This window comes from Phoenix dactylifera, chromosome 13, assembly GCF_051530095.1.
Source record: "Phoenix dactylifera cultivar Ajwa chromosome 13, Ajwa_hap1_PhDact_Kaust_v1.1, whole genome shotgun sequence".
Taxonomy (NCBI): domain Eukaryota; kingdom Viridiplantae; phylum Streptophyta; class Magnoliopsida; order Arecales; family Arecaceae; genus Phoenix; species Phoenix dactylifera.
Genome location: NC_143202.1, coordinates 28,684,045 through 28,697,695, shown reverse-complemented (window position 1 = coordinate 28,697,695; position 13,651 = coordinate 28,684,045). Strand labels below are relative to the sequence as shown.

The 13,651-nt window shown below is 40.5% G+C and overlaps 1 protein-coding gene across 4 annotated transcripts; it reads right to left on the bottom strand.

The window, feature by feature from the left end:
* Positions 1-537: 537 nt before the first annotated feature.
* LOC103697643 (pyruvate kinase 1, cytosolic-like) lies at positions 538-12,976 on the bottom strand. Of its 4 annotated transcripts, none has more exons than XM_088709870.1 (17): positions 12,804-12,976; positions 12,408-12,653; positions 11,936-12,032; positions 11,729-11,826; positions 11,302-11,457; positions 10,040-10,117; positions 9,655-9,786; positions 5,840-5,920; positions 5,601-5,672; positions 5,400-5,489; positions 3,903-4,047; positions 3,687-3,775; positions 2,610-2,705; positions 2,391-2,458; positions 2,171-2,270; positions 1,450-1,509; positions 538-918 (listed from the first exon to the last, which is right to left on the bottom strand). In XM_088709870.1, exons 2-17 carry the CDS (start codon positions 12,474-12,476, stop codon positions 766-768), a joined length of 1,584 nt encoding a protein of 527 aa, XP_088565996.1. In that variant the 5' UTR covers positions 12,477-12,653; positions 12,804-12,976; the 3' UTR covers positions 538-765. The 4 variants fall into 4 exon arrangements, with proteins under 4 accessions (XP_088565996.1, XP_088565995.1, XP_088565994.1 ...); XM_088709869.1 differs by having other exon boundaries at positions 12,743-12,814; XM_088709868.1 differs by having other exon boundaries at positions 12,747-12,814.
* Between the last annotated feature and the right edge of the window lie 675 nt (positions 12,977-13,651).

Sequence of the window (13,651 nt, the reverse complement as noted above, 5' to 3'; positions counted from 1 at the left end):
AATAAATATTAATATTAAAATAACAATATACTATACATACAAATAAAAAAATTAATTCTATAATAATAATTAATATTTTTTTACAGATTTAATAATTTATAAAATTAATAATATATTTTTATAAAATATGTCAAAAACATTTTAGGCACTATGCGAGCAAAGATTTTAGATTTCCATTAAATACCTATTAAATTACTGAGTGATGCCAGAAAATCTTTCAACAAAGATCAAATTATTTCACCAATAATCTAAAAACATCTTAATGATCCCATTTGGATTTGGATCACCAAACCCTCCCAAACCATTTAACATGAATTCGGGAGACTCAAAATAAAACACTGCCTCTAACCAAGATTTCAAAAGCCCTGAGGTGGGAAATCAAGCCATGTCGATGAGATGGCATGTTGAATGACTTGATTTCACGAGCCAGAACCAGTGGCATAGGTAGCACACAACATACCCTGCCCGCTCACCTATGCAATGCAGTGCACAAGTCCCTCCCACGAGGTGACTATGCCCAAAAAACTCCATCAGCAATGCACCAAACCTATATTATTCCAAGAGCAAGCATCATAGCAATTCTCTAAGACTACACGACAGGGAGACTCAACATGCAATTTGAAGATTGTAACCAACTCCAGATATTGTTGGCTGTATTAATAGCATTAACTAGAGTAAGAATTGCCTCGGTGTCCACTCAATAAATTATAGGTATCTCAGCAAGCTCTCCTTTGAACCGGACCATCATGCAGGAATTGCTATTGTTCAGTCCTCTAACTCGATAATCTTGACCACCGAAGCATCCCCGACTTTCTGGCAGACGACAACTCGATCATGGGACTTTATCACACCAGAGGCCTTGCCGTGATCAAGAGCAACCTTCAGAACAGACTCATTGGTAGCATTTGTAGACTCAGCCTGCAGAAGCACAAAAAGTAAAACATCAGACCTCCAGCTGATGAGAATTATATGCACAACCTCAGGCGTATAATGTGCTTAAATATAAGAGAAAAAAGAGCCATCAATCAGCAGACCTGTTTCTTTCTAAAAGTAACAGGAATAATTAATATTTAGAACGAGTGAACATTAATCTAGAACAGAAACAAGCATCCCACGTGCCTGCAGCTCTAAAAAATCCATAAATTTCAACTGTTATAACCCATAGTCAAACCAGTTCGCCGATGATGTTGGATAATCCATCTACCTCTTACACCTTTGGTCGAACAACCATTTTAGCTAGTGTTGCTTGCTTGCAGTTGAAAATCTTATTTTCTGTTGTATTAGTTACGTGAATTAAAATTGCTATCAACTACCATGATGTGATACAATAAATACCCTGAAACTTTTTTACATAGAATCCAGCAACCTGACAAGAAAATTGTACTAATTTCAAAGCACTGAAACTAGTAAAATAAATAAAGCTTATAAAAAGGAAAAATATATACTTACCGGATGTCGAGGATCCGCGAGCATGGGAAAAAGGCCCCGGACTATAAGTGATTGCCTAGCCTGCCCATAACATAATCATTCATCAATTTGGGTAGTCAGATACAAGGCATCGAAGAGCCTTGAATAAACAAAAACCTATTAAAATGTGATGTAAGAAATAAGGAATAAAACAGGTTCACCATCAGCTTCTTAACACCACTATGTTTAGCTCATATCCCCCCACCCCCCACCCCCCCCCCAAAAAAAAAAAAAGTCTGAAACCATAATAGTAAAAAATAAGATTCGCCATACCGGTACCGGTAGGCATACCGATCGCCTACCGGACCGGTTTAAACCGGTACCGAACCGGAACACTCTTCCCCGCCAGAGCTGGGCTGGGGATGCGGCGGCGGCAGCGGCGGCCGCCTCTGCCGCGCCCTCCCCCGCCCTCCCTCGGCCTCCGCCGGTCCTCCGCGGGTGGCAGAGGCCTCTCCTCCCTCTCTTCCCCGCTCTCTCTTCTTCTCTTCATCTTCTCCAGCTCCAGCTGAGTTTGACTCGTACCGGTTTCCACGGCTCCGGCGTACCGATTACAAGCCGGACCGATCCGATATGGCTCGAACCGACCGGTACGGGCCGGTTCGTCAGACCTTGGTTGAAACGGAATAGCAAACAGCATCCTGCTCCAACAACTCATTTGCATGATCTAGAATAAATATTAAAGAATTGAAGAAAACCCACTTACCTCAAAAGCCCCAGTGAAACTCCATCGAAGTTGGTTTGTTTTGAGCCGCGGGATAACAACTGATAAGACAGGCATAGTAGGCCTATACTTTGCAATTAATCTGTGCATAATATGCAAGATATTAGAATTCCTCATGAATGTATGTGGAAGGAAAAAAATCAACATGCACCATTGAATTAACAAATGGCAGACCAATATGTAGTTTGTATCACAACAGCACCTTGCAGCTCTTCCTGATGAAGTAAAGCAAATGATAACAGAAGCCTTAACCTTGATAGCAGCACGTACCTAGACAAGATCATGATAGTGAACTTATTAAACAACATTTCCAATAAAAAATCATTCTTATTGTCTCTAATTTCTAAACTAAATGTAAATTAGAAGAAAAATACGCTGCGTTAAATGGTAGCGAGCTAAGGTTCATTAAGGGGGAACATACGGCAGATGAAGCAATAGACTCCAGGTGGGTCATTGGTTCACCAACATATTTCACGGTCTTCTTGAAGTACAAATCCTGGTTGAAAACCTTCTCAGCCTGCAAAGCAGATTTTACCATGAACAAAAACGCAATAAAAAAAAAAGCAGAATCAGGGAGAGGATATGAGCGTGGCCCTAACAATCACAACCATTAGGGAGCATGTCCCGCTTTATTGAAAACATTTCAGAAAATATGATATAAAACAAATAAATATATAATTTCATAAAAGAAGAGGCTACTTTTCTGCCAACTTCTTACAGCAATTTAATCCTCCATTCATGATATCCGTAACTTGGCTGAAACATCCCAACCTGCCTTATCATAGCCATATAAAGCTTCTTTCTATCTCTATTCCACCCAACACGTTCCTCATTTTTTTATGACCCTATTGAATAAGCTACTGAACCTTCAATGGACTCTCATTTATCATTAATTCATTATGTTACTGGAAGCCCGCCACAAAAGCTAGAACAAGAATTTATAGCCGTTGTAAAGAACTTAAGGACCAATACAAAGGCAACCATAACCCTTTCTTAGTCAGGCTAAAGCATGCATATATGCATAGATACATGTATACATATGTATCTATGTATGTATGTGTGTCTAAACTTTATCTAACCATGGCATAATCATTGTTTTTCTGAAATAGACACCAGAAAGTTGATCAGGTCACTTAGCAAGTGAAATGCAAACCTAAATTCAAGATCTTCCAGAATTAAGAATCCCTATAAAAAGCATCACAACAGAAAAAGCCACAAAAATCTGATGTTAAAAAAGAAAAACCACTTTGCCCCAAGTTTATAAGTAGAACCAGACTTTATGCAAAGAAAGGAGATCAGGTACAGCTCTACATGTAAGATAGTTACTGCAGAAAAACCTTGGTGCAATTATTCAATTGGCATGACAAATCCTTTTGCATCTAGCCCCTATCAATTTCCATCACAACAAAAAAATTTACAAAACCTTCCTCACAAGCTAAGCATAAAGACATACACCTCAACAAAGATCTAACACTAGTGAGCATTAGCAAAGACTGACCTCTGAACAAATTTTACCCACAATTGAAATAGTCTCAACAGGATATAATCCTCGAAGAGTTTCAGCACCTAAAAGAATTGCATCACTTCCTGAAACAAATCAAGACTGAGAATGAAAATTGCAAGTTCTTCATGATACAATTAAGAAATGAATTTATATTCTGGAATAACAAAATTAAATAACACAGAAATCAAAATCGTATAGAACATAATTCACCATCAAGTACTGCATTAGCCACATCAGTTGCTTCTGCACGGGTTGGTCTCAGGTTGTCAGTCATACTGTCCACCACACGAGTAACCACAGCAGGCTTACCAGCCATGTTACATTTGTAGACAGCAGCTTTTTGAAATAAAAACACCTGCAAACAATACATGACGATCAGATTATAAGGTTTAGATATTTTTAACGGTTAAAAAGTTGACGTTCTGCGGTAGCGAAGCAAAGAGAATTGGCAACATACAACAAAACAAGAATCAGGAATGACCATAGTAAAATAGTTTGCAAAATCCGAAAAATATCAGTCTTCCAAAATTTTTAAGAAAAGTTTTCTTACCCCACGAATTGCAAAAAAATGATTTAAGAAATTTCATATATTGTTCAGAAGTCTATTGGGATTCTATAAAATTCTCTTGAATTTCTTTTTTTTCCTTTTCTGTTTCTTTATTGCTTTTATAAGAAATTCTTACTCAATTTATCTCCAATACCCGCTGAACAAAAATAATTCACCCCATTCCAGGTCACATCAAATCCTGACTACGTGGTTGTTCTTGATTAGAGTGGTCTGTCCTACAATCTACAAATATTTCTTTCAATGAGCTTTCTAAAATTTCCTCAATGAGTAACCACAATGAGTAACCTTTGTCTAATTCAAAACTCAGCTTTTCTTTTTCCATGGTCTCACCTGTGTTCATATTCTCGAGCAACTTTCATTAAAGGTTCTCCCAAGGCCATATTTTATATGCTAAAGTAGCAAGAGAAGAAATATATCTGACTTGGAACTAATAGCAGCATACTACAAAGGAAAATGAAAAGTTTAGTTTGATTATATACATTGATGAACTGTCAAGATCCGGATATTATGCCAAGGGAGGAAACCGATTTCTCCACTCTCATATCATCTAACTCAGGTTTATTCACAACCAGTATGCCAAAGAATTGTTTTCACATGCAAAGAAAACAACTCATCATATTCGTGAGAGGATTCAGGGAATAAAAATACAAACCATGGAATGTCATGCAACAAAATAGAACTTCTCAGGACAGGAATTCCCATGTGCCATGTCAAGCATGATCCACTTGGAACACTATAAGCATATGGGATGATGATTGTTTGTTATGCCACTACTGTCCTTGGGAATATATAGAAAACCACAAATGCGTCAAACAAGTTGCGAAAACTTGTTATGCATGCACTGCAACACTTATATTTGTTTGCAGCGGTATCCTTACAATTTAAAAGCGTAACAAAGAAGAGCAGGATATTAGCTATTATCAACAAAAACCCAGTTACATGAAATTCATTCAAGTAATTCCATTTAGCCTAATTTGTTGTCAAATAAATAAAGGTGTCACCAAGATTCGAATGACTGAGCTTGCTTAAAAAAATGCATTCTTTACACAAATTCCTTATCATTATATTTATTTGCATCAAAAAGAACAAATAATAATGCATGTATCACATCTTATCGAAGCTAAGTTGGGATCATCAACCTTCTCAGGTGGGAGATCTATTCCCAGATTGCCCCGTGAAAGAATAATGCCATCTGCTTCTTGTAGAATCTCATCAAAGTGGGTTAGGCCCTGCAAGAAAATGAGTAACAGAACATTACTTAATTGAAATGAAAAAAAAAAGAAAAATAAAGAGAGAAAAGAGAAAGAAAGACTAGTTCAGAAAAATATCTTGCAACCCACCTCTATGTTTTCAATTTTAGCATATATCTGGGTTTGATTAAGATCACCTAACTTTGAGAGGAACACTCGTGCCTGCACCCGAACAACACACTCCCCATTATTGAATAAAATATTGGAAAAGGAAGCAAACCAAAATCTGAGCACCAACTATAGAGCAAACACAAATTGCAATAAAAAGACAACTACATCACTTCAATCAGAGGAAAAGACAAAAAGAAACCAATACAAGATGTCCTTACATGTCGAACATCTTCTGCATGTCTCGTATAAGATAATGAGAGGAAGTCAATTTTGTTTCGAACACCCCATGTACTAATAACCTGAAATTATTAATAACACATCAAATCAATTAAACGCTTTTGAAAATTTAAAAAATAATTAAGAAAATATTAAGATTTATCTGACAGTTAAGTATGATCATATTATATACATATATGCATGTGTGTGTGCATGCAAACATACATACATACATAAGCAAAGATTAGCAATTGCAGAAAAATGAACCTAACTTACTTATTGGTACCATTCTCTTTGTTTAGCAGAGTTCAGATAGCATGCTTGGCTTAGGATGACAAATACTATAGGATATAGTGATATGATATTTTGCAAAAGATAAAGTCAATTAAGCATTAAAAAGTCAAAAAAAAAAAAGAACATTCAAGAAAACCCTTGGCAATAAACCAAAACAACAATATACATAAACATGCGGAGTAATGTCAATGAATGGAGTATGCTCCAATACAAGTCAATTTTGCCTCAAAAAAGTTCTTTATATAGCTTAAACTATTAGAAGAGCGATTGACAAGATGACTGAAAGGCCATCGACCAACCAGCAACCAAACCAACAACCCGTATGTCATCTCTATGAGTTCAGCATTTATAGACAACATATGAACCATCGAGGTTTGAGGAGACTGTGTCCAAGGCTACAAGCATTACATTTAATGCTCCAATTTGGCATTACATACCTAGATAAGCCAACTAAGAGGGATTGCCATGAAAATAGAGGCGGTCAATTTTGACTCAAAATGATTGACATATAGCTTTATCTAAGAGAATAAGAAGAGCGATTGACAAGATGACTGAGAGTCCTTGAACAACCAACAATCCTTGTGTCGTCTCTATAGATTCAACATTCATAAACACGGTATGAATCAAGGTCGGCGGAACCGTCCCGAACCGGACGGTTCGAGTCGTACTGAGCTGCCCCAGCGGCGGACCGGGACAGTTCTAGTAACGAAAACGAAATCCGTTGCCCGAGGGGGAGAAGGAGAACGAAAGAGCAAAAAGAGAGCATGCGGGAGAGAGAGAGAGAGAGGGAAAGAGAGGGAGGCCGTCGGAGGCCGACGCCTGGGCAGGAGACGAAGGTCGTGGCCGGGTTCTCTGTTTCAATTGAAACAGGGGTCCAGCTGCTAAAAACTTTTACGATTTTTAAGTGAAATCAGCAAATGACATCGGCAAACAATTTACCGACTTCACTTAAAAATCGTAAATTTTTTTAGCGATCGGACTCCTATTTCGAACGGAATCGAAAACGCGGCCGCGGCCTCCTGCCCGAGCGCCGGCCTCCCTCCCTCTCTCCCCCTTCTCTCTCTTCCTCTCTCTCGTTCGCCCTCTCCTCCGCCTCCTCTACTGTGTCAGTAGAGGCCCGGCATGGCACAGCATAGACTCGAACCAACCCATGCCGCTGGACAACCGGTTCAGTACCCGGTACCGGCACAGCAGACCATGGTATCAACCATCAAGGTTCGAAAAGACTGTAAGAAAGACCATGGTATCAACCATCAAGGTTCCAGGAGTCTGTAAGAAAGGACAAACTTTACATTGAACCCACTAATTTGGCATTATATACCTAGGTAAGCCAACTAAGAGGGGTTGCCATGAAATATAGAAGGTCAATTGTGACTAACAGAACTACAACATACTGTTATACTAATTAACATTAACCAAGCAAGGGTTCCACTAGTCCCAGACATATACACATGCAGAGAGATAGATATGGCTACACTCAAATAGATCTCCACTCAAATCCAGTTGGGTCTAGATTAGATCCACATCGATAATCCAAGTTATTATATATGATCTACTACCTCTAAAATGCTTGAATACAAAAAGTTTTATGATTTGAAAACCCCTAACCTATGCATCAAATGGTGAAAAAAACCATGTATAACATTCATGTTATTTAAATTGTCCATTTTTTGACCACTTGATGCATGGACTAGGAGTCTCCAGAAGCAATTTAGAGATAATAGATCACACCCCCTAGCTCAAATCATCGATATAGGACCCTCATTGTCGAATTTAGACAAAAGTTACCAAAATGTTTTACCCATTTAAATTATATATCTACAAGAACTATGAAAGATCTAAGGTTCCTCTTTTCTATTTGTTGATTTATATTCCTTAGGGCACAGATCAAACCTATAGTACATGGCCAACCTAAAAGTCACATTGTTAGATGGTTAAGGTCAAGGGGGAAGATGGGGCATTTTAAGCAGAATCATGGAAAGCCTTTCTTTTTAGCAAGAAAGTTTCGTAATGCAAGAGGGAGAGAGAGAAAGAGCAACCAATTATGGCCATGGGAGGGAGGGGAGGGCTCACTTTCACTTCCTCCTTTTTTGAAGTTGGAAAATCAAAGCCACCCTTCTTCCTATAGGATGGTCTTCATGATCAATGTTTTCCATTGTTACTAATAATACATATATTTGAATTATATATGGTATATAAAATTAAGCATTAAGCCTGTTGTGAGGGAAATACAAGTCTCCCCAAAACACGTGATTGGAAGCACCCGACCTCGGACGACCAACCTGGCGCCCGACCTCAAACACCCAACCAAGCGCCCGACCTCGGACGACCGGCCTGACGCCCTACCAGGCGCCCAACTCCAAAGCTCTCAACCTCGGAACGTCCGACCTAGAAAACGCCCGATCTCGGAAGGCATCCGATCCCGGAAGTCGGACCTCACCGACTGCCCGCTGCGGTCACATCCTCCTACGGCCCGATTTGGGACCACGCCTTGAGCGGCTTACTCAACAATTAATGCACATGGTCTCTGCATACCCCCGGCTTACTCAACAATTAATGCGCATGGACTCTGCAGACCCCCGGCTTACTCAACAATTAATGTGCATGGCTCCTGCTGTCTGCGGATCTCCAGTCCTCCACGGCAAATCAGCTCGGCTGCGTTCAGTCAGCCGTGACAACTCCCTGATTCCGACCTCGTCCTCTACGGCAAGGCATTAATTCACATGATCGTGTACCAATTCATGCGATGTGCTCAGTCATACGGCAACCTGGTCCCGTCGCATCACAGGTAACCCAGCACCCCCTATAAAAGGAGAACCCCTCTACCTTGAAGGGGGCTGGACGCTGAAACTCTGGACATATTGCTCCTACTTATATCTCCTCCTCTAACTTAAGCATCGGAGGGCCGGCGCCGGGGTTTCCGGCCACCGGCTTGTTGCAGGTCTACCGGAGGACGCCGCTCGCCGACGGACCGCCTCCTCCTGCCGATCCAGCACCAGAGCTCCTCCTCAGCCGATCATCGCCCCCGGGTCCAATTTCCAACAACAAAGCCATTTCGCTGGCTATAATTAGGAAAGCATCATAAATGTTTAGACCTAATAACAAGATAGGTACGGACCAAGATTTGCCATATCGGTGCATACCGCCCCATATCAGGCATACCACCTTGATTTAGCTCTACCATACCATACCGATACCGAACCAAAACTTATATGTGAGGTCATACCAATTCTTGATACGTCAAACCGAACCCGTATCGAACATACCAATACTATATCAGCATGGTGGTTGGTATAGGGTCCGATCCTGAGATTGTGAATCTTGGTACGGACACTGCATTTTAAGTTTCAACAATCCATAGATATCAGTCCAAAGAACAAGATCATGTGTATAGATGCTCAAAAAAAAGTTCAAAGAATCATGTCAAGAAATGAGGATTTAAGTAGATATACAAGGCCACAAAACATATTGTTGCACTAAAAGAAAATATACATATATATAACGTAAAAAATATATCACTTACATCCTTGTCGGCATCAGAAAGTGTAGGCAAATTAATGTGGATTTGCGAGATATGCAAGGTGAATAGAGATCCAGCCAGAGTAGCAGTGTTCTTTATCACACAAACAACATCATCACCTTTCAATTCAGCTACCTGCATCATATAGCCCCAAGGCTTTCTTAAGAATGCAAATAAATACAAAAACAATATAGATAAAGTTGGTGATAATTTCAACTCATGCACTGAGTCAGCAAATCAAATCAATTCCACCTAAGCTAGTGGGTGAAGATAGAGATTTTGTCAAGCCATGTTAGTCCATGAGCACAATGAACCAAGGGAGGCAGCGTTTGGGTCAGCTAATCACTATGTTAAGAAATTAGATCAGCTAAGTCTACCAAATTCATACCTCCAACCAGACAGAAGTAGTTTCACTTCCAGTAAACAAGTATTGGCCGATGAATATTGTGTCTCCTGGCTTCACAGCCTGCAATTAAAAGATTAAAACTATTAAATATAAAGAGAAAAATGGAAGTCGAAGTACAAATTACAGTTATATTGTATGGTAGCGCCAATGCAGACATTTTAAGTTGAACTTGATGGCAATGTAGCAACCTAAATGATTTTGTTGGTCAAGTTGGACCTTATAATCAAGAAATCATAGCCATATGAACTCATTAAAAAAAATGCAGGCAGGCAGATGAGGTAATGTGATATCGAGTAACATGTCTACAATGTGCAGGTGAGGTTTGAGAAATTTTCAACAGTAACATGCATGTGCAAACATATAGTAACAATGAGGATGTAAGAACACATATTTGCATGTCAATAATGTATCGCAAAACCACAAAAAATGAAGATAAACTTTTGAAGATACTGAACTAAACTACAAACTGCCATGGATAAGGATAGTGAAAAATTTATTATGATGCCATAAATGACCATCCCTTTTTTACACTCGTCGAAAACCACCCTTCCTATCCTAACATTTAACTTCATTTCGAGTGCTAACTGCAATCTTTTTAAGACTAGTGCCTCTTGCATCCCCTTCTAGAGTGGTTGTTTTTTGTCTAACTTTCTTACATTTTTCATATTTTATTTATTATATTGTTTCAAGAATATGTTGTCCATATATGGTCTTAATCATGAGAATCTGCATCATGAGATAAAATACTCACCCTTGCATTTCTACTTTTCTAAAATTTAAAAGAGAACTTCCTCATAGAACGAATTTTTGACACATAATTTGAGCTCTTTAACTAATGAATTATGCCTTAGAGATGAATGTAATTCCTTCCATCAAAATCTTCACCATTCCACCATTACCTCTTTTTCTAGACTAATTCAACATATATGGGACCTTCAAAGGATTGCTCCTTGGATTCGTAAGCTTAAATTGTGCAACGACAAAGATTTATTCCAATTAGCTATCTAAATTGTGTAAGTGGCATGTCCAGCAAAATAAAAGAAAGGGTTCAAGCACATATCTTGAATTCATACAAATCGCATGGACAAAAAGGCACAGGCATCAGGTTGAGATATAACAATTTTGTCCAGACGAGCACAGTAAATTAGCTCAAGACTCGTGCAAATGCAAACGATGTTTATAACATCCATGGTGCATTGTAAAACATAGGAAGAGGCAATATTTTGAGGATGACCATTGCTTGCCTTTGATAGTCCGCTGAAATTAATTGGCAACAACTTAGAGGAGGCTTCTTGCTCCTGGTCAGGGGTCAAAACAACAAACGCATCCGCCTCAAGTGAAATTGCACGTTCACTTTTATTGACAACCTGCAGCTCTGGACCCACCGTATCTAGCATAACCTAGAAAAGGAGACAAAATTCAGTCAATTAAAATCATATAATCCATGGAAAGAACATGACACCATAGACAAAAGTTAACATCAACCTCGGATTTAGTTGAAGCTCTGACTGAGACCACTAGCAGAAAAATGAATTTAAAGGGACAGAGGATTGATTTCTAACTGAACACTCAAGAAAACAAAAAGGGCAGCGGCAGCTAAGAGGGATCTCGCAGAACATAATTTGCAACCGGCAGATGGGATTGTCGGGTGGCTGGTAATAATAAACTTACCGCACACAGCTTTTTGGTGCTTTTGACAGCCATCTTGAGATTTTCCAGAGTCTCCTGGTGATAATCAACGTCCCCCCATGAAAAGTCAAAGCGAGCCACTGCCACAAGAAGTTTTTTTTTTATATAAGAAACAATTGTAAAAGAGATAGAGAAGCTTTAAATCATCAGAAAGATGGGAAGGATATATAAAATCCAAGAGGAAGTTACCGGACATCCCAGCCTTGAGGCAGGCAGAGATCACCTCGACGGTTCGGGACTTGGGGCCGAGCGTCCCCACGATCTTGGTCATCGCAGGGAAAAAGCTCTGCAGAAACAGAAAATTCAAAGCTTAGCGAGTGAAATAGCATACGATCCAATCAGCATCATCGATCCTTCTTAGATCTTTCACCCGAGATTTTGCCTCACTTTTCTACCTTTGTAAACTGGGCATCGAAATAGAACCACCCCAACAAACAAGGATGTATCATATCTTTAAAACAAAATCCTCCGTTTTTAGAAGTGAATATCCTAGGACATTTTTTTCCCGGAACTCGATGTGCTGTCTCCAGACCCACATCCATGTGGAAAGGTCAAATTCTTCCGGTTTTTTTAGGAAAAAATTACACACACACAAGGGAATCATAGTCGAGGAAAAGGAGGAGGCGGAGGAGGTGTAGGAGGCGGGGCTAATAGAACATACGGGTTTGGATGGCTCCAGGATGGAAGCCATCCTGATGGGCTCTTCGAGGAGCAGGTGAGTCGAATGCATCTTGTGCTTTCTCGATTCCGCTTCGCGCTCCGATCAGGCGGATGGATGGTAGAGAGACACCCACAAAACCCTCGTTCGACCACGAGTAGAGGAAAGCAGGGAGGCGGCTCAGCAGAGGCTCTCGCTTCCTTTGCCCTTCTCTGACCCTGCCTATTTATTTTTTGACAGCGATGATGCCTTCTCCCGATCGGCATCGGTCCCAAATCATCGTTAGTTATGGGATTAATTAACCCTGATTATTATTAAAAAATAATATAGGTACTTACATACCGGTGAAGGACAACCATACATTTTACCAAAAAAAAAAAAAAGGACAACCACACATACTTCCGTGCCGTTGTTCATAGCCCCGGGACGTCGTAGATGAATAATAAATGAGTTGAGGCTGCGCTCCGTACCGGAAATGCAACCGCGCTCCGTACCGGTAGCCGGGGAGCATCATCATGACCAAGTCCAAGGGACTAGATCGGTGGGCGCAGGCGGCCAAAAACCGGGGGCCCTGCCGTCAGCGCTCCCACTGGTAGATTTACTGCCTTCCGCCCGCAAAACCCACACCATCACGCCTGTGAATGGAATTTACCTCCTTGCCCCCCCGCGTGATGTGCTTACTCGCCAAGTCGCCAATCGCCGTCGTGTGCCGCGCGTGGTTTGACCCTGAACCCGGTGCGCCGCCCGCGGGTAGAGGACAAATCCGGCAGCGCCAGGATCCAATACCACCACGGCTCCCACGTCAAAATCCGGGCAGCCAAAACCAGGTACCGATGGGAACGAAGAAAGGGCAGAACTGGTGAAAAATACCCGGTGGTCCCGTTTTGGCGGATTGGGGAGACGATTACCGTCTTGCTTTTCTCGAAGCGGATATGCTGAGAATCTAGGGGAGAGGAGTTGAAATGGGTGTGCGGCCTGCCGATCGCATCCAATCAAAATCCTCCCCTTCTCCTCCCGCCTCCCTTTTATAATGGTTTACCACGATGGACAGTTATCGGATGTCCATAGAGGCACCCCACATAGTTACAGAATTTAGACTTCTCTATCTTTTTTTTTCTATTATTATTATTTCTTGCTTCCTCCATCCCATATTTTGGGCTCTATTCTCTTTGGATGTCTCGACAACAACTGCTGCCAAGATGTTTAAAATTCGAAGCTTCATGTTAGATGATGACTTTCTATCACTT